Source organism: Aptenodytes forsteri, unplaced genomic scaffold (genome assembly GCF_000699145.1).
Source record: "Aptenodytes forsteri isolate BGI_AS27 unplaced genomic scaffold, ASM69914v1 Scaffold287, whole genome shotgun sequence".
Taxonomy (NCBI): domain Eukaryota; kingdom Metazoa; phylum Chordata; class Aves; order Sphenisciformes; family Spheniscidae; genus Aptenodytes; species Aptenodytes forsteri.
Window position 1 is genome coordinate 927,128 of NW_008794854.1, and position 26,514 is coordinate 953,641.

Genomic DNA, 26,514 nt, shown 5'->3' on the forward strand with positions numbered 1-26,514 from the left:
AGTTTCAACATTTTAACAAAGAAAATAAGAGGATAATTGTAACTTTTAAGGCAGACTTGACAAAGTACCTCTGGGAATTCCTTCCATGAAGAGGTGCTGAAGCCTTAAACCAAAGAGCATGGTTTAAGTGATGGGGCAGAAAAAAGTATCATGGGCAGGACAAAATCAAACGATATGATAACGTCAGTAGGTGCAGCAAGCTCAATATGAAGAGTGGCTGAAAGGGACCATCTAAAGAAAATCTACAGCAATGAAAAGATGGCAAATTGTGGGAACCGGCAAAAAGGCACCCAGTGATCTTTGCAATGAACAAATTGGAGATCTCATGGAATATTTAATACTAGTGATAAAAAAAACTCGGCCAGGAGTTTTGAATCCAAGAATATACAATATCAAATTAAACAGTAGTAAAACTTCGTCATAAAATAAAAGGGAATGGACTAATCAGTTTCACCATTTAAACTAACTATTGCTAGAACGTGAACTTCATTAATACCTGTTTATTTGGTTGATGTTACCATGAGAAACGTAAGCTAAGCACTTACAAATACTGTTTTGCCTTTGGTATTGTAATCTGCTTGCTATTATGAATATTTGATCAAACTGCAATGTCCATTTTGGCTGTAAACTGTTTCCCCTACTGCCTTTACCCTCCAGTTTGAACCAAGATACCAGCAGAAGTTATTCGAAGACTAACAAAAGAGACCATTAACAGCTATTAACCTGGATAATCTTTCATTCAATCAAAAGGTCTACAAAACAGTATTTTTTTCTCAGATGAACCAGATGTAAGCTAGGACATGATGGAAAGCCACTTGGGGAAGTAACCTGACTACATATCCATCTTGAATCTGGATTTATGTGCAGATATTGTTACTTTAATGCAGATCTCTTGTGTCTACACATGGAGTAAGTAAAGCATGAATAATTTAGAAAGGACTTTGCAAAGTCTGTATTTTACTTGCTTTATTTTCAAAGCACCAGAAGGAAGGATAGTAATTCAGAGAGTTTGCAAATGTACTGTAACACCAAAAGCATGCCAGAGGGGAAGACTGGGAGAGCTGAGATCAAAGTTTCAGTTAACTGGCTCCATAGCATATAGTGGCTGCATTCAAAAACATAAGCTCAGTAAATGTCCAGTAGGAGGACTTTAAAAAGGATTTTAACAAGAGATTGCACTAATTCATTTTTTCTCAAAGTAATCTCATGAGCTCAGCATCCGTTCTTAAATTGTTGCTGCTTTGCATTTCCTATTATTACCTGCCTAATGATATGAACTTGCAATAGGAATGTTTATTAAATCTACAACTACATGTATAGGCAGTCTCTTTTTATTTTGGCTATGATATCTTTGACTGTTGCAAGCCAAGGGTCGTCTTGAACTTTGTAACTACTAAAGGCTATTTTCCAATCTGCTGTTACTGCTTGAAGATCTTGCTTCTTTTTCAATTTGACCATTTGTTGCCGCATTCTCTGAACCTGTTTAGTTTCTGATGGAAAAACATCATTATGTGGAGCATTCAGTGTGTAAGCAACAATTTTAGATATTTGCTCTCTCTTTTTACATCATGTAGTACTACCCTTATGTTACTAGTACTTGGCACCAAAGGAGCAGACCAAATTGTCTGTATAACATGGCTAATAAATGATTGCAGAGAAATCCTGGTGTCTTGTGCAGCATTCAGATGTACCTTTACAACAGAGTGTAAGTAGGTAAATTCACTCAGCGGCTCTTAGATTTTGCACTTCTAAGCAGAGACTGAAATATAGGACAAAAATAATAAATAGGAAGTCTTTGTTTTTCAAGTCTATAGTGTATGTGTATCTGAGGTAAGTGGAGCGGTTAGGAGATTTTAACTTTTAACAGTGCTGTAATCAGAAATGAGATAATCAGTAGCTTTAGCTGAAAATACTACTTCTGATTTGATGGTATCCTCAGACAGATTACTCTGTAGCAAATAATATAATGTACATTTCCAATTCACATCATGTAAGATACTTCAATAGATAACTTGGGTACAGAGTTAGGTAAGCTGAAAGAAACTAGAAAAAACACTTGCCTTGAGTGTCAAAGCCACCTGCACTACAACTAGTGAATTGTCAAGAGCTTTTGGACATGACTTTTTCCATTGAAAAACCAGATTGGAAACTGCTTTCAGGAAAAGATCAGTTTCAAAAATTTCTTGACCAGAAATGCTAGAAAAAAAATTTCAAATACTTGCAGTGTTTCACTTTGACAATTTCAAAATGAAAACTTATAGTTCTTGAATGGAAATAATTTTTGTTTTGAAAAATTGAAGTTACAGAAATTCAAAATGAAAATCATTGATCAAACTAAAATGTTCAAACAAAACAAATTTAAGAAATGCATCTATTAATTCACTTCTTAAAAGATTTTAATGTTTCATTTGGTAAAAGATTTTAACTTTTTGTTTTACTTAAGTGAACATTGTAAACATCTTTTTAAAGTAATTCTCCTATGATAAGAAATCCATTTTATATTGGTTGCAATGTTTAATACAGTATTAGAGAGAAGGCATAAAGAAAATTTTAGAACTGCTGTGAATTATAATGACATGTTATGTCCCCTAGCAGCTATCAAAGAACTCTGAGAATTTGTACTCTCCGTGCCTCAGGCATGGTATTTAACCTGTATCTTGCCTGCATGGAAATGGGTTTAAATTTCATTGCAACCAGTCTGCAAGTCCTGCTAGGCAAATATCTTTGAAGGTGGCAGATTACCCAAGTAATTTTAGAAGATAAAAAAATATTTAAAAAAATATGTCAAAGCAGGCAAAAATTCACTCCCATGCATACAAGAAAAGGGAGAGAGAAGCTGAATAAAGAATTTTCATAAACGAATTAAGTTGAGAATAAGGACACAATTTTCATCTGAACCAAAATCAATAAGCTCAATTCTTGTCTGTTGTATTCAACTCCTTTGAAATCAGCAGTTATACCAGTGCTAAATATAGTTCAATATGCTTTATAATCTAAGACATCAATATCTATAGTATGTCTGAAGAAAAGGAAGAAATAAAAGAAATCAGATAGAATGTTTTCTGCAGAAGTCAGCCCTCTGGGGCCTCTCTCAAGCTCATAATTCCAATGGTGCACAGTGCCAGCTACACATTATCTAGCTTAAGCAATCAGGTAAACTCTAAAGTACTCCAGCGATATGGACTGCAGAGTGAAACAGAATTTTCTCTCTTACTTTCAGGTTGATACTGTCTCTCCCCTGTTTGTTAACAGACCAGGTTTTATTTCTGTTATATTATTTGCATGACATTTTCTAGTGCATAAAACACTTTTTAGCAGCACTGGAGACATTTCCATTGCTATCAGTGTAGTAACGTATCATTAAATGAGGGATCTCAACTGAAAAATACCTCTCCTTTCTCAAGTGACTAAGATATATGAAACAAAGATAAAAAAGAAGGATCATAGTATATTATGTCTTCTGATAGTAATTTTTCTGACAATACTTGCTCGCATGAGTTTTTTGGTGGGCTCACTATGAGCAAATTAAAATAATTTTTTTTTCCACTGACCCTCCTCTACAAGATGTAACTCTGATTTTTGCAATCTGCTGTACTGTGAAGTATTTTATTTTTTTCTTGATGGTATTAAAGTTAGAGAAAGTAAATAAGGTTAAAAAAAAGCGTTTGTATGTTGGCATTTACTTAGTAAGTAATAAAACAGTATTGTTAAACAAAGCCCAGAATGGATAGCTCAAAGATGGGCATTGGAGTATGGAACATACTAATTATTGCTACTGAAATAAAGTTATATTGAGGTGAAGACAAAACATCTGTGTAGTCAGTATTATAAGTACCTTTAAGACAGCAATTTACAAAACTCAGTCACTTTTAATGTCTTAAAGACACAGAGAAATATCCATATTGTGAAAATTGAAGACAGGTATTGTGTCAATGTCTTTCACAGGAAGAAATTAAATTTCAGAGCTGGAATTAGAGCTCAGGATTCTGTTTCTAGGTTCATTAAAATTTCTGACACAGACCCTTAGCTCTCCCACCTTCCCTTTCTGTTGGGGCTGAGAAATGATTAATGCTCCCCAGCCACTGACACTGTGTGGGTAACAACACAGAGGATGTCATGCACCACAGGAACTTCAGACTCTCCTTGTCAGTCTGCTTTTTGTTTTAATTTGTCATAACTGTGAGAAATGTTGGTGGGCCTTCTGAATGACACGTTGGTCACAAGCCATGCATTGAGATCCACTAGTTAGGTAACTTTGTAAGGCCCTTTTCTAGCCTTGTCTCTCTAAGTCCTCAGTGAACTACAACTGGGTAAAACAAAGAGCAAACAATCTCAGGACCTGGTCAATAATGAAATGCTATCTGCCCTAGTGAGTCAGGACACCAGTTACAAGAAATGGTTTTACAAGGCTCTGATCTTTCCAAGTATTTCACTTTTGTTGTGTTAACCACAGGGGTGTGTTTTCTGTCACCATTGAGCTCCCACCAGGACCTCTAGTGAACTCTATAGACAGCAACCATGAGTCTTTATCCCTACAAAGGCTTTCCAAAAGTGAATGCATGGGAACACTTGCACAGCACTTTCCTGAGTAGCAAAACCTGACAATTAAACCAAAGCTAAGACAAGGGGATAACAGTTAATGCACAGACTAGACATGCCTATAAACATAGCACATTAGCAAAGTGTAAGATACCTGAAAATACAAGGGACATATTATCTTCCTTAGAAAAAAAGGCCAATATACATACAGAATTAATGAACTTCTGAAACATTTTCAAATAGCTGTGAAATGGCCTACATCCCCCAATGAGATGTTCTCAGCTGAAGGTAAACACCCCATAGATGAGAACAGTGTCTAAAACAATTGTTCAGATGTAAGTCTTCTCTGTCCCGACCACACACTTGGACAAAGAAACAGGGATGTAAGAGGAGAACCTGCAGCTATTTTCCCCATTCACACTGCTTCCTAGCTCCACATACTGTCTACACCTTCTCATCAGAGCTTCCTCTTCCCCTCTCTGCCAATGCTCGTCCTCCGCACAGCTACAGGAAAACCTGTCCCAAGCCAGCCTCTCCTTTTCCCCCTTGTACTCCTCCTATTTTCTATTTGAGAATATTTTTTGCTCAGTCTTCTATATTCTGATTTTATCTCCCCCCAGAAAGAAATTCTGATCTAATCTCCCCCTCAATGACAGAGAATATGTGACACTATGGCAAATGCTGAGTGATGCAGTGTTTTGAGTACATTTGGAACAAAGCAAAGAAACAAAGAAACAAACAAACCCCCAAATCCAACCCTACCCAAAAAATTGATAAAGTCTTAAAAAAGGTTTGGGATAAACCTATCGCTTAGGAGAACCTGCCTCTCAAGAACTCCTTATTTGAATATACCCACGTTTGGAATATAGCCAAACACAATACCTCATGTACACCACACTTGAGAGTGAACTGGTGCTATCAGAGAAATATGCCCACATTTTGTACTATACTTGACCACTTGCATTATCATGGTGACTTGAAAAAAGTGGCCTATCCATGCGTAGACATTTTTTAAAGTGGGTGTACTTTTACCTGCCCCAATAACTCTCTCAATACGAATTCTTGAAGGATCTATCTCCTTTGCAAACTCATGGACAGCAAGAGATGGGTCTTCATATGTGTCTGGATCAATATATGTTTTGATTCCTGGGAAACGTACTGCAAAAAAGAGAAAACACTAGGAATCAAGCATTCTTTGACATTCACGCACTGTAACATGTAACAATATGGTTTTCTCTTTTTTTTTTTTGGTTGACTAGACAATTGAAAGGATTGGAAATAATATATTAAAACTTCCACATTTAAAGTTCCAGAACCCAACAGAAGAGGATAATGACCCAAAATTATTAATGCTTGCTGCTGAGTTCACAGAAACCAACTGTAGAATGCACGAGTTGTCCCCATTTGCTGGCAGCACCAGGGCCTTCAAAGATTGACTGGGCACAGACGTAAGCATTTCCTCTTATCCTTCAAGTGGCTTTTTTAGGTGAGGCTTCTGAGACATTAAAGAGCTGGGTGTTACAACTCCACAGACAGAGGATAAGTCTCTGCCAACCCAACACTAGCAAAATCATTCAAAAGTACTGGCTGAACTATGAGCAAGGTCCTTCTGGACCCCGCTCAAATCTTCTGAGATGTTCTGGGTGACTGAAAGCATGGATACTTCTTCAGGATTGCTGCAGTGCATTGTTACATCAAACATCCTTTCAGCTTGCAATGATAACTGATAAACAGTATTAGTGTAAAGAACGGAGGAAATACGGGTATTAGGTTCTCTGAATGTTATTTATACCTCTAGTTTGCTAGCTACACAGGTCCCAGAGTTTATCCTGTCCCACAGGAACAAAAAGTCAAAGGCCTTTAGAAAACTCAGTCTTTGGTATTCAACTGATAAGATAGTGTCAAACTCTTAGGCTGTTTTGTCTCTGTCCCAGCTGAACACAAGCATCTCCTGAGGTATAGCATTTCAGGCAGGAAAATTAAGAGGACAATAAAGTTTTTGGAAACTTCTCCTTAGGAAAAAATAACAGCCCTAGCTAAGTTTTAAGGAAAATGCTATTTTGGGTAAGATAAAGTACATTAGATTTTTTTTTTATTGTAAGCATTTCCTTTCCAAATGCTATTTAGTATATTAGTCTGAAGAGGCTCCTTGGACTCTCTGCACTTAGCTCACATCCTTAAGGAATGCTTCAAGTACAGCTGGTACATCTGGAAAATGCAGCAAGTCACAAGAGAAAATATGAGCTCTGAGCTGGTCACTTGAAAGGGTGTCTACAGAGACAGCAAGTGAGGGCTTAAAGATACGGGGAAAAGCAGATCCTGAAGACTAACAGTGTTTACTGCCAAAGCAGTTTATATTCCCCTTTGCTGCTCCTTGGTCAATTTAGGCAATCTGTCCTTTACTCTGAAAACAGTGCTTTCTAATTCACTCCTTTCATTTACGGGTGGATGGCTGAACATTCCTTTTGCCAAACAGGTCCAATCTTTGAGATCCTTTTCTCTGAGGATGGGCCCTGGAAGACTGTGCTGTTTTGTTCTCTTCTGATCAGCTTGAACAACCAGAGAGCCAGGTGCAAGACAAGAACAAAAATATCAAAATCCATTTACAAGTCTTCGACAATTTCTGTCTGCTTCCTTGGAGATGGCCATGGCAATAGTGGGTTGATGCCAGATTGCTCTGGCAGGCTCCAGCAAGCCATCATTTTCTGGCATGGCTAATGTCCCTCGTGTTCTTGAGTATGGCATGTCCAAGAACTTATGTTGTTTCTCTTGGACTATCTGGATGGGAATTTTTTTAGGCTGCTGCCATGTGGTGATTAGGTTCTGGAAAACTTTCAATTCATTAACAGAAGTTGATATAGATAATGCATCAACTTATCAGGATAAGAGGAGGATACTGCAGCTGAGTCCAGAGAATCTCTTTTAAAAGAGTTAAGTACCTCTCAGCCTTCTTCCTCTTATCACTTAGTAGCTGAGTCTAAAGCAGCTCATTATCTGATGAGCCTAAATGCATTAGGTGAAGAACACATGTTCAGGATACAGGAATGTGGCTGGGCTTCATTAAGTAGTGTGCAACAGCCATTTGGACCACTGCTGATAGAGTACACACACCATACAGAAATGGGGAGGACACCAGACATCATGGGATGTCGTATTATCAGCAAGATCACGGACCCCTTTCTAACTCCCTTCAAAGAGTCTTATTTCCTGAAATCTTCCTCTGACTCACACTGAGCTGCCAAGGGAGAGAGGAGGGATGAACAGGAGGTGGTTTTCTTCTGCACACAGCAGAAGCACAGGATGTAAAGCGTGGACATGACAAACCTGGGAACAGGAACAGGTGACGCTAACCAGTGCAGGTTTTGCAGTGGAGGTTTTTTTTAAACAGCTTCAGCCAGTCTAGGAGAGGTCACCCTTATACTGATCCCAGCAGAGACTGTGCAGCCCCACACACTGTTTCAAGTTGAGATGCTGGATACCAAATCTATAGGTAGTCAGCAGTCAGATATTGCTGCTAGCATGAAGGAGGTACTTCTTATGGAGGTGCTGAGTGCTCAGCGTAAAGGAGGGAGTATTGTTGGCAATACAGTCTTAGCTGCTGGGGTAAATCACAGTAATTCCTCTTTATCCTTGGTTCTGTGGAGCACATACATGAGTAGAGACTTGCCCCCTCAAGTCTGATGCTGACATAACTGCAAATGAATGAGAAGCCTCTGAGATGAAGCTTTGTGTCAACATGAAATACAGTCATCATTTACCCTGGCCTGAAAGACACTGAGTGAGGCTTTTCTCAAATTCAGTCACGGTCTCAGAGGCATATATCAAACTCTCCAGCAGGAAGGTTTTTGTCTTCTTTCCTTTCTGACCACGTTTGGAAACAAATGACAAACAAATCTTCCCAGGAAGTATCCTTTATGGGGAAATGTGCCCTTTTCCCTGACAGAAAGAGCCACTTGGCTGCATATAGTGGTGTCAACTGAAAAAAGATTTTACTTCTGGTGACTTAACTTCTGTCTTGATCATAGTATTTCCACAGATGTTATCAAAAATGACAAAAAAATAATAAAATTTAATACCCTTTGTATAATACCCTTTGAATAAATAAAAACTTTAAATAGCTACTCTAACATAAAACAGTGAGGCTAGTAATTTAAACTAAGCAGTTAAACTAAACTAAATAAACTAATATACTGCCCACGAGAGATTGCCAGGATTTTCTTTCACTGTACTGATCAGTGAGCAGGAACATGGGGGAAGGCAACCCATTCCACTTTTTATTTCTTGGGTGGCTGGAAGTGTAGATCCCTAAAGCCAAAAAGAACTGGATACAAATAAGGCACGTAGTCACCAAGAGAGGAATTTTGAGGCAGAAATTCAATATGGTCCAGACCAGTTGAAAATTCAAAGAAATATACCTGAAAAACTGATAAATATTATTAATAGAATACCAAAAACCCTTATTAACTAGAGTGAATTCAGTGAAATTGTTCAAGAGGACATACAAATAGAAATAAACACCCTTGATGGTGCAGACAATAAGGAACTATGCAAATGGCCAGATTAAAACAGCAAGGGCAAAAGCTGTACAGAAAACAATGAACATTCTTCATTTAAAACATGATATAGATATAATGTAATACAGTGTTGAACTACTTACAATGTCCATTTTGCAAATGAGCCCTTCTTTTCTCTTCGGATTTCATTTTGGCCTTTATATACCACTGGCATCTTTTAAAAAAAACAAGTGAAGTTTTAGTTAAAATACTTGTCATGCAGAAAATAAATGTACATTAATTTTTATCTGCACTTTTATGAAAGCCAAAATCTTTGCATTTGGAATATATATTTAGTTATGAATCTAAAGAGAGAAATATGCATGAAGAACTACAAACAGATTAGATACAAATAAAAATAAATCATGGTTGAATGATTAGTATGAAAATGACTACTTAAGTTCAAGTTTGATGCAATACTTTATTTCCAAGTTTGACTCCTCCAAAGAATCCTGATACTTTAATAAATTATTATTTCCCTGCATTCTTGTTTGCTTACATTGGTTGTGCTAATTAAATCTTATCCTATTAACTTTCATACCCAGTGGGTCAAAAAGCTCACATTTTCTTCATAAGATAATAGTTTCTATGACTTCATCATGTTTCATGAAAAAAGAAAATATTTTTTCAGATCAGGACCACTATTTTTTTCTTTTTTCTGAGTAGCTCTGTGCAGTCAGAGCCAGGCACTGACTTATTTCTTCTAAGATAGCAGCTATCATATAGGATAAACAATACGTAGCCTGCTATGGGAATATGATGATTTAGCATATGCCTGTATGATTGCTATAAAATTGCAAATCCTTGGCAAACAACACAAAACTCTGTGGATGTTCATGAATTGTTAGCAACCTTACCTGACACTGCAAGGGTATGTTGGAGAAAACTGCCCCATGGCAGGCTTTCAGGTTCCCTGTAATGAAATCTCCCCCCGCCTGAATGCTGCTTACCCGCAGGACTGTTAATGCTGATTGAGGGTCACATGATAGGAGCAACTGTTTCAGTCAAGAAAAAACAAAATATTTGCTCTTGACCTTAAAGCTCTTTCTGACTCACTGAACAGCCTAAGAAGTATGATTTAGAGGGAAATCTTTTGGTCTAAAGGGCTAGGCTAAGGGCTAAGGGCTGTTGGGGCTCTGATCCCAGTGGAGAATAGCAGTGTGTGTGGATATGTGCTTTGGTGTACAGACATTCAGTTCCAAGACCAGCTTGAAAAAAATGACTGGCCTCTCTGTGTTCATTACCAGCCTTATAAAATAAAATAAATTATAATTATAGATAGTATATCCAGTAAAATACTAACAATGGAGATATGAGAAATATGTGAACACACCCACCTCATTTCAATAGTTCATTTAAACTACGTAAACAGAGTAGGAACGCTCACAAATTCGTTGCTACGGAGGTGATGATGAACACCTGAAGGGCAGAAACTTCTGAAGCTGTCATGGTTATGTGCCCTTATGGAGGGAAACAGCAACCAGCGGATTCTCAACTTCTGTGGAAATCTTTAGATTGTACAACAGTTGCTGGGGCCACTAAGCATGCCAGTGCTGTTTTTAGGACCTGAACAACTGGTCTGTAGGGTGCCAACTGCCAAGAACACTGAACCCAAGCTCTTACACTTAAAGTGTCTGCCCAAGGGAACAGTCAAAGAAACAAGGCTTTAAACCTGTCCAATCCTCCTAAGTACGCATGTAGCCCCAAAGTTTGACTACAGAAGCCGGTGAGTAATCACCAGCAGAGGAGTCTTCCAGCTCCAGCTCCCCATTCCCTGTTAGTGTTGGTTACAGAACAATCGGAGAGGAATAATTTCTGTAATGATAAGAATAAATCACACTGAACTTGAACATCACACTTCCTGGAATTTAGCCAAGACCGCTGTCCCACTGCATATCCTGCACCTCGAAGTCTCTGTCGCTTTCATTTTTCTATCTACAATTGACAGCCGTGCTTCCTGCTTGCTCTTGGTGGATAATCACTCGGAGAAGTGCAGAGACAGGTGCTCATTTAACCCAGCCTCTCCACTATGAATAGACTCATCAGCAGCCCTGTGACTCGACAGCTCATCAAATTGCTAATTCTAAACAGTGAAGCAGAGCACATCTGTAGGGTACCAATCCCATTTTTCACACAGAATTTTGCCTCCAGTCCTAGAGTAAATTGAGTATTTATTCAAAATTTTCTTGCTCTGTCATCTGCAGAATACACTCTTATCACCGCATTTAAGCAGCACTTCAAAATGAATTAATATCTTACCTAATTGAATTGGTCCCATTGAGTAAGATGTTAGAAAGCTAAAAGAATCTCTGATATGCTTAACGTTAGCAAACAGGAGAACTAAACACAGAAAGAAACCCATTTCCATATTTTTTTTCATTCCCGAGTTGAGTGAGTTTTTTCTAAAGGAAGCGTTTGAGTTATGTTTCAGGAGTCCACATAAGGATTCCACACAATCATTTTCTCCAAAAGTTTGTCTTTGTCTGAATAATTCCTCTCTCTTCTGAAAGACCCTACTGTTTGTCAGTGTTCGTAGTAATCGTAGGAATATTTACTTAGCTTTTAATATTATCTAAGGTCACAATATGTTCCAATGTTAACTGCTCCCATTAACTTCAACAGAACGTTAGCCTTAACTGGTTTTACTATTTAGCAGAGAGAGCATTAATTCATATAATGGTCATGCCATATTTGGTTGCTGGGGTACTGCAAATAAAACCTCCAGCCTACACTGATAGGACTTCACTTTCTTTTCAAATTAGAGGTAATTCTTTACCAACAAAACAGAAACTTAATTACAAATCTGAAAGCGCAGTACCGTTTACTGATACCAGCCTCATCTGTGATGACCATTATCACATTCAGAGGAGTCAGTGTAACATCTTTTCTCTATGTGTAAACACAGGCTCTAAACCAGGACAGGAATAGTGCAGAATCCTATCCCGACTCTGGATTTTTTCTGTCCCTAAGCCAGGCAAGAAGGAAACTCCATGGAGAATCCTCCTCACAGGGAGGCTCTTCCACCAGCTGTTTTATGCGTCTGAAGGAGGGAGAGGGGAAAAGGGTAGCGAGGGGCCAGAGCCCACGCAACCCCCCCTACAGAGCTTACTGCAGGAGCTATGAGCCCAGCTCCTCTGCTCGAAGGCCCATACCTCTACAGAATATCAGTCTGAGTTTAGGCCTTCGTGATCCATGGCAGCACTGCGGTGCCACTGATGTCACACAGCGAAGACGGGGACATAATGTCTTTGTCCTTTTAAATTCTGTTTTGCTTCCTGGTGGAAGCGGGTGAAGCCCTGAAATCACACAGGAAACACCCAGAGGCTCAGTGAAAAAGGAAACAAGGCACGATGGAAGCAGCTACGCCAGTGGGAATCTGAGCTCCAGCAAGGACTGATGTTCTGACCTCTATGTGCATTTTTTAGCAAGTCCAATTAGAATTTGTGAGTTCCCTTAAAACCTTCAGTGTGTAATTGAGCATGGCATCCGGCCACTCAAATCAAAATGCTTTCTCATCCAATTTGCATAATGTCATTATTTGATCCTGATCAACACATCAACGGAAGGAAGGTGGACAATCAGCACTGTACTAAAAGAATTGTAAATATAAGAATCAGCGTAGTTATAAAAAATAATCATTGTCCAGACTGGTGAATTCTCCTGCCAGTGCAACAGTACTGCTACAATGTAGATTTAATTGGGATATCTTCAATCCAATTTAAAAAAAAAAGCCAAAAAGCAATAAAACAGGACCTTCAGGAAGCTATTTTCTGTTCACCAGTGATATCACAGGCAGTAGAATCATGCTAGTATTTTGGAGTGAAGTTTTCCTTAGTTTAATTTCATTACATAATTCCTATATTTTCTCTTAATAGATGCAGAAATGTGCATATAAAATATATACATAATTGTGTATGATTCTTTCTACAAATTTAATATAGTAAAAGTAATAAAAAATTGCCCACTCAAGTGCCTTTAGCAAGCTACATTGCCAACCCGAAGACATCAGAAATCCTAAGGTTACACCCTCCAAAGCTTTGCAGTTGATGGTTATGAGATTTTGTAAAAAATACTGCCGTTCTTTGGTTTTTTGCCTTCTAATGTCAGAACCTTGAGGGTGCAGGTACATTGTATTTTTAAATTCTCGCTCTGCAGGCAAGAGGTCCAGAAACTTATTTTAAAAACAGCCAAGCTATTTCCTGATTTCACATAATTGCTTAGCTCCCCAAACTGTTTTTTTACAAAAAACAACTCTCACAAAAGAACTGTGAGTATAAGCAGTGCTGAACAAAGAGAACATTCACCCCGCTATGCCTAACCCTTATTTTAGCACTGAAAATGTGGTGAATGACTTAACTATTATTCTTAAATTCTTAGTTTTGGATGACTCTGACCCTGAGTAAATGAGAACACTGTAGTGTTGTTTACCTCCCGGTGATCAGGAAGAACAAAGTGAGGATGACCAGGAGAGTGAATCCACCAACAGCAGCAGTGGCAATTACAAGAATCTGTCCCTGTTCCGCAGCCATATCAGAAGCTGAAAGAGAAGCACAAAGAAAAGAGGTTAAAGGTCCGGGATTCTTGCAGAATGGGTGATAACATTTCACTGGTCAAATGTTGCAATTACTCTGTAATAGTTTGCTCGGTGCTTAGCAATGCGAATGCGCCTGTGAAGTGCAAAACCGTAATCCATGTCCTAACTATGATGAAGGGGAGAAGATGTTTACAGGCTTTTATAATGAGGAGCTGGCATTATCAGACGCTTGCAACTTACTAAAGTTTGAATATGACAGGATTTTGGACACAAAAATAGAACATACTTTTTCTTTAGCTTTATTTAGCTTAATCCTGCATCTAATTCAGAACTTCTCTCCATCCAACTGTTCCAGTGAAGTCAGCAGCAGTGCTATGTATGTAAGAGATATTAAACTGGGTTCAGGAGAAAGCAAAGCAGAAAAAGCACACTTAACGTGTAGCCTCACACACTCTTCTGTATGTCTGGTGTTTATTTTTATTGTCACAAAATGTATACAGTTTTACCTATAACATGCTCTGGTGATTGGCAATACTGTAGTTGAAAAAAAAAATTGATTTTCTTATGCCTCATGTTTTTCTCTCTGCTTTTTGTAGGACACTTAGGAGTTAAAAAAGATCACCTGAAATTGTCCAGTCTCTAGACACTTGCTCTTTTTATTAATTTATTCTTTATAATATTAAATCTTTACATTGACAAAGTACCTACTTACAGTCCGGTTGGTCCTCACTGTCCAAGTACTACCTGAGCAGAAAAAGAATTAGGCTCAGTTTTTCCTCTATCTCCTGTCTTGTGACTCCAAAGTTTTATTTCTTAAACTCAGCTACACTTGAACTTTTTCACCACATGACGTTCACTTAATTCTTACTTTCTGTTTCCATGAGAAACACAACATTGTTCTGAAAGGAGAATAAATAATTCTATTCAATGACCTCTGACAACAGTAGTAAATGTAGAAAAGAAAATAAATTTTAGATTTATCAGGAAAGCAACTTTGATTTTGTAAACTTGCAAACTGTTCTATAAGCAAAATCTTCAGCTTTCTTCAGGCACCAGATGATTAAAGCTTAGGGAAATCACCTAGGTTGCTGCAAAGAGAAAGTTCAGCAGGCTATATTCTCTCACTTTGCAGTTGATGAAGCCCAATACAATGCACACATTGCTGCCCAAAGCCTCATCAAATGCTGTTTCCAAGAAAAACATTTGGCTTTGAAATAATATTTGAGTGGTTTAGAAATTAGCAGTGTAAACTGGCTTTGTAATAGTAGTAAAGCAAATAAAAACAATAGTAGTTTATGTCAAATTTTCAGCAAAAACAACTTGTTAAATTTGTGCCATTAAGTTTCTGTCCATATAATTTAACGGAGATACGCACAGGCAGTAAATTACAAGGCATTCAGTATCTGTGGTCATAAGCCCTCCACAGGCAAGTTAAATATATACATCTTCCAATAAATGATGTAGCAAATACTCACTGAATAGCTAATCTCCAAAATGGTTTCTAGTGATATTATGGGAGTGGATTCTAGCTCTGCATTGTGTTATGTTCCACAGGGTCAGATTTAGTTGGAAAAATACAGCATAACAAATACCATGCCACACAAGTAACAATGCAAATAATAACAGGCTCTCCAAATCAAACGCTGAATACTGTTTTCAGACTAGCAGGGGTTGTGCTAAATGTTGCAAAGATCATTAGAGCCAGGCACAGTTCGATGTTGTAAATGGAGGAGGAGGTTTTAGATGAGTCTCTCTTGCCCATCTCTGCAATGGAAGTGAGAGGACAAACTGCAGCCCTCTTTTTTTTTCCTAACAGGAAGAAGAGGGGTGCAAAAATAGTGAATTCAGCTGGAGAAAAGCAAACCATGGGCTCAGATAAATTAGCTGTAGTTTTCTTCAACAGACATTCATCGCCCAGGAGACGACTGAGGGCCTTTATTCATGAAAATTAAAGGTGCAAATGTAGGGACTGATTCCATGGTACAAAGAAGCACTCTGCAGCTATCGAGATGAAGAAAGCCACGTGTCCTGGATCATTTCTGCTGAATGGAGCTGGTATTTCCTGGTGTTTTAGCTAAAACAGAATGCAATCTATCAGTTTAATAACATGTATTTTCTATCAGGAACCAGAGTCAAATTCATGAAGGGGAGAAATTCCAAATTGACTTAGTTCTTTCCACCTCTAAGCAATACGATTTTTAGCTGAGACTGTACGTACTTAAAAAGTGATCATTCTGTTTCTCTTTGTATTTTACTGCGTTGGCAGAGGTGCCAGAGTCCAATATATTAGGATTTTTTTTTCAAGTAGCCAAATCACTATAAGGGGCTTTCGAGCCTGAAACTTCCCAATGACCTTAATTTACTTGTCAGATAAAAATGTCAGATGACAGACAAGTATAATTGGAAAATGTGGATTTGTTAAAAACTGACAGACAGGCAGGTAAGGCAAAACGATGGAAATACTTATTTTTGCTTGAAGTCATCCTTCTAGAAATCAATAAAGGCACAGTGCAGTGAACAACACATATATAAGCACACGTGTATGCACACACACAGATGCCTCACACGCAGGTAAAACGTTCCATAAAACACGATTTAGGCAGTAAGAAGATAGTAATCAGGGACACTCAATAATTAAAATTTTTACAGCATTTTGCCATTCTAAATTAAATTCAGCATGTCCCTCAGTCTCTGTTCTTTTCTCATTTCTCCAGCTTTCTCTTAAGGTAAAGTTCAAGTTGTAAATAATAAGAGCTTTAACACGTATTGATTCTGTTCTTGAATCTTTTTTATTGTTCCCTGCTTTTTCTTCCTTCATTTTTCCTCTCCATCAGCTATGCATATTGGTATATGACCCTGTGTTTCTCCTCAGGACTATTCTTGATTATGCAAGACAGAAAAACTCAGTTCAAAAAACAATTATAATAGGTTGCAAAGCCAAGCAAGTTCCTGCAACCTTATTTCATCTCCTTGTGTGTACATATTAGAGTGCTGCATTGAATCATAGAAGTACACAGCATTTTTTCCAGAATCTCATTTGCTAGACAACATGGCCAGCATTCATACAGCTAAAATCAGTATTTTGTTGTCTCTACACTGTGCAGTGCACGGTCTCACGTCTGCCAACTATGCACCACCCAAATCCATCCAGTGCAGGGATGATTAGTAGCTCTGTGATCACAGGGATGAATGTGGCTGTATCATGTATGGGGCCACACTCCATTTGATAGTTAAAGTTGATAAGCAAGGGGGTGAGGAAGTGCTGGTGCAACAGGAATATGTAAACCACTAGCAGTGCTAAGACTCATAAGGAAGCTTAGTACCTGTCTAACTGGGCTGGCTGTTTTGTCTGGTAGTATGTTTCATTCTCTCTGCCTGTCTGCTCAATAAGTTCATTTTGACAAAAACATACTTCAAAAAATAAGTAGCATAAGACAAGGAAAAGGCAGGATTTCTTACTTTTCCCAGCAGATGATCAGATAGTATACTATCATGTTTGGGTGTCAAAACTCTTCAAACACATTATAGCTGCAACTAATGTGATTGGTCAAAGCGGTGATTTGATTTTAAAACTGCAGCATGTATCATACATGTACCCAGAAGCATATTATCCAGATAAACTCTTCACTCCCATTACTCTTCATGCTTAACTCAGGTTATATGCCCAAAATGACATTTAAAGTGTCTAATTGCATCGTTCCAGCTTCCTTGCTTAACACCATGCCCAGAAATCCCTTCTGCATCCAGCCTGGTGTCAGTTCTGTCCCCACCATCTACTCTTTACTTCCATGCCCCGTCTCAGCTCCTCTCTGGGTTCTTCACCCGAATGTGTGGAGCAGGAACTGCACTTTCCCTCCTCTCTGGGTTGAAGGGAAATATCCCGAGGCTTTTTCACTTCCTCACTGGGCAGACTGGAGGAAATGGGGCAGACGTTTTAGTCATGGTGCAAGAGGATGAAAGACAGAGAGAAACTTCCAGCTCTGTTTTCCTTTCTTTTCTTTGAGCAAATTTCTCTAAAACCTTTTAAAAGGTTGTGTATTTGGTATAAAAGGGCTGGAAGGCCTAATGACAGCTCACTTCTGTCTCTTAGCTACATCCTTTAGTTATTTCAATTTGACATCTATCAGGCGGCGGACCTTCCAGCAGACTGAAAGATCAAAAAGTGACAGAAAGAGAGCTAGACAGATAATACTGAGTAGCTGTAAGACAGGTAAGTGTGGACGGTGATAACTGGAGCTCTAATAGACAGGAACTGGCTGTCAGATGGATTTACAAGGCACTGTAAACAACAGTGCTTAAGAACAATAGGAAAGAAAAATATAAAGTCTAATTAGGGTAACCTTTACATTTTCAGAAATGCTGCAGTTCCTGTGCTCCAGTGAGCTGACGGGCTCCAATCTAAGGGGGAATGTGGGAAAGGGAAGAGGCAATGGAAAGGCAATCTTAAAAAGGACTTTCAAAAGGGAAAAATAATGCCATCACTAGCATAAGAATGTAAAACTTTTTGGTATGTATTTGCTTGAAAAGCCTTCTTCCAAGTGTTGCCCCAACATTAGCTTCTTGACCAGTGGATGAATGGAAAACCTGTGCAAGCAGTTTGAGATCTGAGCAAGGATATTGCTCTTGTTTAGGAAATGCGGAGGAAAAGTAAAGTCTCTGGGGCTTCCGGGCACATATGGTAGAGAAATCAGATCAGCCAAAGTCAAATTTGAAGAACAAATGGCTGAAAATATAAAACACATTAAGGAAATACTTCAAGATTAAAATGAGACATTCTGAGGTATCCAGTGCTGACTACTATTGAATGAACAGCAGGACTAGGCAGACATGGGAAGAGATCCAGCAAGACAGTTTCTAAATATGAGACATGTGCCATCTCATTTGTTTGTTTCAACCAGAAATTTAATTTACTATTGTCAAAACATCAAACATTCTAACAAAAAAATCTCCATTTTGCATTGGTAATTCAATGTATTTCTAAAAATCCGAGGGACAGCTTCTCTGTTGGGGCATGAATCAGACCATGTGCTTGAAACAATATTGGACCTCTATCAGAATCAATGATTCAGGACCCCTCTCTTGAGCTTTGGAGTTCTGGAAAGAATGGAGTTGAGGGTCTAAATCACATCTGGTGGCAAATCCAAAATAGCATGATTTGAGGCTGAAAAGTTAAAGATAGATTTTGTGGATGTGGGAAGAGGAGGAAGAATATCAGCAGATATGGCAATACAAGAAAGTCACCATCTGTGCCTGTGGTAAAGAAACTAAAATTATTGTTTCATCAAGATCAGGATTTCAGGCCAATTAATTTTTCACAGTCCTCTAATTTATAAAATACCTAATCAGGTATTCTATCAGCACTTCTGAACGTTGTTTTTTTAAATTGTTAATATGATTTATTTGAAGCATACAAAAATCTACATTGCTTTTGGATTAAAAATCATCATATGCTTACATTTATCACTCTGTTCAGCCCAAGCACTGGTCCACATTGCACACATGCTAGTTTGCCCCTTAGGCCCCTTCTGGAACAAGCCAACTAGTTCCATTTCAGATTTTTTTTTCCTAATGGCGGGAAGGCTGACGTGTAAAATACCCTTGGTTTTAGAACAAGCCCTGCACAAGAGAGCTACAGCATGAAAACACTGCACTGCCTAACAGCTGTAAATTGTTCAATATTTTACAAATTCCTCTAGGCACAAGGGCCTCTGAGGTGATATAGTAAAAAACATTCCTCCATGAAAAAAAAGAACGCTTTGAATTATTAATTTAAACAAACAAACAAACAAACAAACAAACATAAACTGCTAGGTAGAAGAAAGAGAGAGAAAAATAGAGAGGGAGAGAGAAAACAGTTAGAGATTAAAGCATGTTTGCCCAGGGACAAATTATTTTTTGTTCTCAGAATACATTTTATTCTGTCCTAGGAAGGATCAGAGTTTTTTGTGGTGACTCAGATAGTTGGTACTCCTGATACGTAAAAGCAGGAACTACAAGTGAGGTTATGCTTCAATTTATGGCCACAGCATTGGTACACCTGTGTGTGCTGGAGTGTATGAAACCCTGTCAGCTTTGCTAGAAGTGTTTTGCCTGTAAGGTGCTGAAACAGGGAGACTGAATAACAGGGCAACAAGTAACATGGTCAAAAGCAGTAGTTACTATGCTTTGCAAAGGTATTACACTTCCCAGCAGCAGCCTCTTAGCTTTAGCAGGGGAAGAAATGCCTGACAACATCCATTCATCCATCCCTGTTTCCTTGAAGATAATTTTTCAGACTTTTCTAGGCAACTCCATTTCCTTTCACAAAGAAAGTACAAATTTTACTCTTTCAGATGTTCCATTTATTGGTCTCTGCAGCAGGGAGAAGAGTTCAACAACATACTCCCCAAGCAATGGCTGCCTCAGTCTGCTGGTCAGTAAGTGAGGGTGCTTCCCAAAACCCAGATTAACATTGCATAATTAACTAACTGTTTTTTCATTACTCCTACAGAGTTGGCCTTCTTTCTGCTTCAGGCAACACCATTAATAATGATACCAAAATGTCTTGGTGTTCCTAGTAAGGATGTATCTAATTTTATCCTATATAACTGAAGTGGCGCAGATAGTGTTTCAACCAGTAAACTGGAGAGGGCATGACAGCACTGTCCTGCCAAGGACAGTATGTTTTAGGACATTGATATACACGTCTCTCAACTGACAAACCATTACTGTTTTACAACTTGTCTATCACTTTAAAGAAAAATCCCAATTTTGGATTGCACACTTTACCGCTATTTATTAACAAATTATGTCAATATTCAAGCAGGGTAAATGGAATAACCTTGGATGTTCACCTGCAACTGGTCCTGGAATTCTCCTTTAGATATTAAGACTATAACATGTACAACTGGTAGAGCTGAAGGATGTTACTAGCTAATGTCAGTTGAGAAGGATTTTTATCAAACACATGAAATATTTTTTGTAATTTTAATGAGATTGTTGGTTGATAAATTTTCTGTTGACAATACAGACTTTTAAAAGACTCTATTCGTCCCGGCCTTCTGATGAAAACATTAACTTTATATAAAATCAGTATAGCTCACATTAAATTAATTAAAATCTGGCTAACTGAAAGACCACAAAAAGTAATTGCAAATGTGGAATTTTCACCGAGTAACTTGTTTCTAATGGGTAGGGATGGAGGGAGCTGCAATAGTCTGCCTTGGTCTAATATTATTTGGTATCTTTCAGAATAATTGAGAAGAATATATATTAAAAAATCAGAAAATTTTCAGCTGAGCTGCATACTGCCAGAGTAGTAAATGATGAAGATAGATTCCTACACAGCTTGACTTGGACTGGTTTGTAAGATAGATGCATGCCAGCAAGGGCGAGTTAACATTTACATGTACTGTAATAACTATGCAGTCCAAGTCTCAACACAATCCTACCCAATCCCTCCATCTAAATGTAGGTCAGTATCTTGGAATACAATAGTACTGACAAAAATGTTGCTATGTTCTAGTTATTCAGCTGTGTAAGACAATAAGGAGGTAAGTGGTGTTAGGTCTGTTTATGGCATCATAAACAGATTTAATTTTCCAGTTTAATTCAGGATCAGGTTCAGCTCTGATGTTCTACTTCAAAAAGGATGTTAAAATTTTGGAGAGCTACAAAATGATTCAATGTTTGGAAAAACTTTGTTTTAGAGTGAGAGAGAGCATTTATATCACTTATGGGAAAGACAAGAGAATTCTTAAAAATGGCATACACACATTTAGATGAGGAAGAGGTAGTATCCTGATAGTATTTGGCTTTTTAATTTGGCAGAAAAGGGTCAAAAGGTACAAGCTAAATAAAAAAATTCAGGCTAGAAATAAGGTGCAAATTTTTAATTATGAGGCTTAAGCACTGGCACTATCTACCTATAAATATGGTGAGCTCCCCATTACTGGAAGACTTTAAATCAAGGCTATTTGTATCTGGTAGACGTTACATTTCAATGTATTGTCATTAGCTGTCTGGAAAAGTTACAGAGTTACAGACATTTGGCCCGTGTTATGAAATGGATACAAATGAATGATCATAATCATCTGATATTGCCTTAAAGATTAGCATAGGCCAATTTTCAAAATACTGCTGTGAGGAAGTAAGATATTTGGAGAGTCACAAGGCATCATTTGACTGGTCACTGAGTACTGCTTCAGTTTGAAATAAGTAATATTTACCAGCAGGCACTTACTTTGCTTTTTTTTCCCTTTGAAAACTAAAGCAGTATTGTATAAATATTTGAATAAGACCACAGTCCTTTGAACTACCCTTTTAATTAAACTGAAGTCTTTATCTAGCTTCAGGTACCATTTCAAACTGTGGCAGAGTTTCTCTCGACCTCCATCTCGATCATAAACAGAAACTCTTCTGTCTACATTTCCTTTCAATCACACAGTGATGTATATTTATAACAAATCACATACTTTTAGTCAGGCACAAGCTTAAGCAATAAATGTTGGTAAACAGCAAATATATAATGTGTATTTATGTTTCACTGTCAAGATTCACACTGAGTGCTTAGAAGTAATAGAGGCAATAAATGTTTAAGAGTGTTGTGAGCTCTAGCTCACCATGCAGCCCAAGAGCCAGTTGCATAGGTGGAACTGAGAAGGAGACACGGGGCTGGGAAGGAATGGGTGGAATCTCACTCCCAGATGTTTCTATCAGCAGTGCCAATGGGAGAAATGACACTGGAACCACAGTCTTCCTGATTTAGGTGGGTAAGTCACATTGTCACAAACATGCAGTAGGCTCATAGAGGTTTAAATACCATTTACTTTTGATAAGAGTTATGTCCCTGAGTGCCTAAAGCCTAGTATTTATTGCATCAGAAGATGCAGACAGGACCTACTGGAATTCTTGAAAGCACCCAAGTGCTCAACTCCTATTCAAACCAGTTGGCTTAAGTACCCAGAAAATTTTTAAAAGTCCAATTAGGCCTTAAGCACTTGGAAATCTATCCCTAAAACATTTTTGAAATAGAAGTTAAGAAGCAATGAAAATGGAACACAAACCCATGGGTGCTCTTGAAAACACTTACATAGTTTTGACTCTGTACTTTAGCTTAAGCAACTTGAATTCTAAAACACTAATGAAAAACATGGTATACATAATTGGTTAATTAAAGTAATTTCATTAATGAGTGTTTTAGTGTTGTATCTACTACACTAATTTTATCTCAAATGCTTGTAAATACCTTGTTTGCAGTTTCTTTGAACATGGAGTGCAATACATGACTTAAATATAAAATTGTTCAGAGCATGAACATCATACATAGCATCAAGCTTTTTTGCATATTCTGTAGGAGTATGTAGGCTTTTTGTTTCTTACTGGCAAGCTAGTAGGCTTATTGGTTGATGGAAATGCATATAAAAGTTTTCATTTTTTTTTATTTGTAGAGTCTAGGAGCACTAAAAACTACAGAGAAAAGACTCCATCACGGTGTTCTGGGAGCTTGCATGAAGCTGCTGGACTTATGTAAAGCCTGACTAAGGGTATTTCTAGATGTCAAAAGGAAGGCCTTCTTTAAGCAAAGAAAGGATCATAGAATCATAGAATATCTCAAGTTGGAAGGGACCCATAAGGAAATTTTGCAGAAGAAAACATTCCTTCAGTTGCAGTATTGGGCTAAAATTTCTTTTTGTTGTTATAAATCCAGAAGTGTGAGGCTGAGGCTTACTTGGTTTTTATCATACAGCAGTGGTCATTTTGTGATAAGCAAATGGTATGGATTCAGCCATTCAAACTCCCAATGCCTCACTGTTTTAGAATCAGATGCTACTTCTATTGTATTTGATTTTTTTTCCTTCAGTGAAACTTACTTTCATCTCCAGTTTCAAATTCAAACTTCTGGCTATAGCCGCTGTATCCTGCTGCCGTCCTGACTCTGATATGAAATATATACTTGGTGGCTGGCTTGAGACCTGTGATGATAACACTTGGAGCCTTGGACCTTGTGGAGGAATAGCTGAGCTGCTCATGCTCCTGAGGGACAAAAGAGGGGAGAAATAATATCAAGTTGAGTTGTACAAACTTTGCAAAAACGACATAGCAGAACTGAAGCTCCACATTCTTCTCATGAATGTAAAATGTGTTTATAAAAGGAGGTGCAGGTATGGATTTCTGTACTTTGATTTTGTGCTATAGTCATAATGCATGATATGGCCTTGACTTAGATTTCAATTTTTTGTCTTTAATCTTGCAAATAAACACATCACATCTTTGTGTCTTGGGTTAGTAATTACACTGTAGCCAAAACAATATGGAATTAGTACAAGACTACATTCACAGAAAATGGCAGCTAGAATGGTAGCTAATTATTTTTGCACAACGGACAAACTAGGAGGTCAGTAAATACTAGTAAGCTGTAAAGTAAAGATGTGGGAGTATTCAAATACCCGCTACTCACTTCTACCCGCAGGTAGTGCCAAAATGCCGGCGCTATCCGTGGGTAGACCTGTGGGTAAAAGAAAATAAAAATTAACTTTTTCTTTAAAGTCTGTAAACTTCTAGCATGGTTCAACTGCTTCACTGCTGTTGAACTTAATTGCTCTTTCCAGGTAGCTGTAATGTAGCCGTACATGAAATTCCCTTTCACACTCTATAAGAAGAAACACTCTCTGCAGAAGTCCCCTGTTTATCTCCTAGCAGTTGATCCTGGGCATCTGCTGAGAATTCCTTACTCTCGCAGAGATTACTGGGAATTACCACTGCAGCTGCTGTAGTATGGAGACCAGCCACATCGATTACTCTGCAAAAACTAAGTGCTGCTTTGCTAGACAGGTCGTTGGTGATACTTTTACATGAGGGGATGACTTAAAAGAAGAGGGAGTTTATTCCCTGTCATTAGTTACTGTCACTTGATAAATCACTAATCTGTAATATTTTATATGGTGCCTTAAGACTAGCTTTACTTCGTTGCAGCAGGATTTGTCTCCAGACTGACATATGAGCAGAAATGTCCTTGGCTTATGTTTAACAATCCAACTGTGATACCCATAGGGCACCATAGACATTTATTATACCATGCAGTAATATTAGAGTATGTATAAGTTATTCAAAGGGTGCTTCCAGCTTGTTAATAAAGAAAAAACTGGTCCACAGAAGAGAAAAACTGGTCCACAGAAGAGAGATAACCAGGAGAAGAATAGGTTTCAGTTAGATTCTGTTGGACTCTCAACCTCTTTTGAGCAACATACATCTATTTTTATTTAAAACAAACAGTTTTAGATAAAACATGCTGAGTCAACTTCAGTCATGGTGTAACAAGGTTACATTAGCATAGGGCAGCAGGTATATCAGGATTCCCGCAGTAGGCATACAAGGAGATGGCTAAGAAAACCAAATTAATAAACAAACACACAAAAATAATCTAACGATTCTGTTAAGTGAAGGAGGAGAAGGAAGGCAACAATGACCAATATCTAAAATAATTGCATTTAATGCTCACTTCAAACAGTGGAAATAATTTGAGAAACTATATAAGAGGAAGTGTTGATTTGTTCTACAGTCTATTACCAAATTCTGAAACAGCAAGAAGCGTATATTTAAATTGAAATAGTAAGACACAGTGTACATGTAATCTTATGGATGGAGACTACAATTAATATACCATCTAACAACTTCTATAACTATCAGAAGATTTCTCCCAATTACTTGAAATGTTATAACTTCACTTTGAACAGGTTAGTGGATTTTAGACATACGTGTTTTTTTAGAAATTTCAGAAAATATCTATTTTCTTCTGACAGAAGGCCAACCTGTTAAAGTGATGGATTTTTTTTCTGCAGTTAAGCTTGCTTCAACTTGAAAAATAGCATGTATATGAGCAAAAAAGGTATAATAGGTTAATATTCAGATTTGTAAGGAAATAGAGAACTCCTACAGATACAGAGGAGTTTTCCTACTACTTTATGGATATTTCACAAACATTCAGTGTGTCATGAATAGCTAATTTCTATTCTATAGCCTTGTTATATGTGCAACTTCCAGGGACTTCCATGTGTAGAGGGGTCATATAACTTAACATGTAACTTGGCCAGGGTATTGAAACTTGGAGAACACAAGACTTGAATTTATTTAGTAATGAAGCTGCTGACTAAAGTATGTACATTTCTGCCCAAAGAGACCAAGTCTTTCAACACAAGCTAGTGACCAGCTCAAAATCAACCTAAGAATTAGGAAAAAAAAAAAGAAACCACCTGATTTTGCACTATCCTAAGACCACACTGAATCATAGGTATGGCCCAATGTTTGTGATCTTGCCTGTTAAATACAATATCAATACAAGACTCTGTTTCTGTACTTCAGTCCAGGTAAAGACATAACATCCAGTGAAGGAAAGATTCTGGGTAGAATTAGAGGTTATGTAAACAGCAAATGCTTGTTTTATGCAGGTATTAGTATGCTTCAGTTTTAGTGAGTACTACGTGCTTCATCTGTCATGGCCCAGACATAGGTGGGCAGAGACTTTACACTCTGGAATGCTCTGGAAATTTTTATTTAGGCTCCACAACCTGTAAGATAAGGAAGAGACCAGCACCTAAAGGATTTCACTGTATGATGTAACAGTTGCAAGCCATTTCCTTTCCCCAGACTACCTTGCTGCTTGAAGTCAAGTTCTAAGCATTTAACAATTTACTGTTTTTTCTGACCTGCTGGAGAGACTGCAGAAATAAAGTTTCAGAATAATTTGATTGTTGTGGTTTAACCCAGCAGGCAGCTGAACACCACACAGCCTTTCGCTCACTCCCCCCCCGCTGTGGGATGGGGAGAGAATCGGGAAAAAAAAATAATTTGTAGGTTGAGATAAAGACAGTTTAATAGGACAGAAAAGGAAGGGAAAATAATAATAATAAT

The 26,514-nt window shown here is 37.9% G+C and overlaps 1 protein-coding gene across 1 annotated transcript in view; it reads right to left on the reverse strand.

The window, feature by feature from the left end:
* EPHA6 (EPH receptor A6) overlaps positions 1 to 26,514 on the reverse strand; it is a 397,911-nt gene that overhangs the window by 110,241 nt on the left and 261,156 nt on the right. The window contains exons 5-8 of the mRNA XM_019470822.1: positions 23,478 to 23,640; positions 13,521 to 13,629; positions 9,197 to 9,267; positions 5,572 to 5,697 (exon numbers count right to left, since the gene is read on the reverse strand). Of these exons, the coding sequence (XP_019326367.1) occupies positions 5,572 to 5,697; positions 9,197 to 9,267; positions 13,521 to 13,629; positions 23,478 to 23,640 (469 nt within the window). The remainder of the gene's footprint in view (positions 1 to 5,571; positions 5,698 to 9,196; positions 9,268 to 13,520; positions 13,630 to 23,477; positions 23,641 to 26,514) is intronic.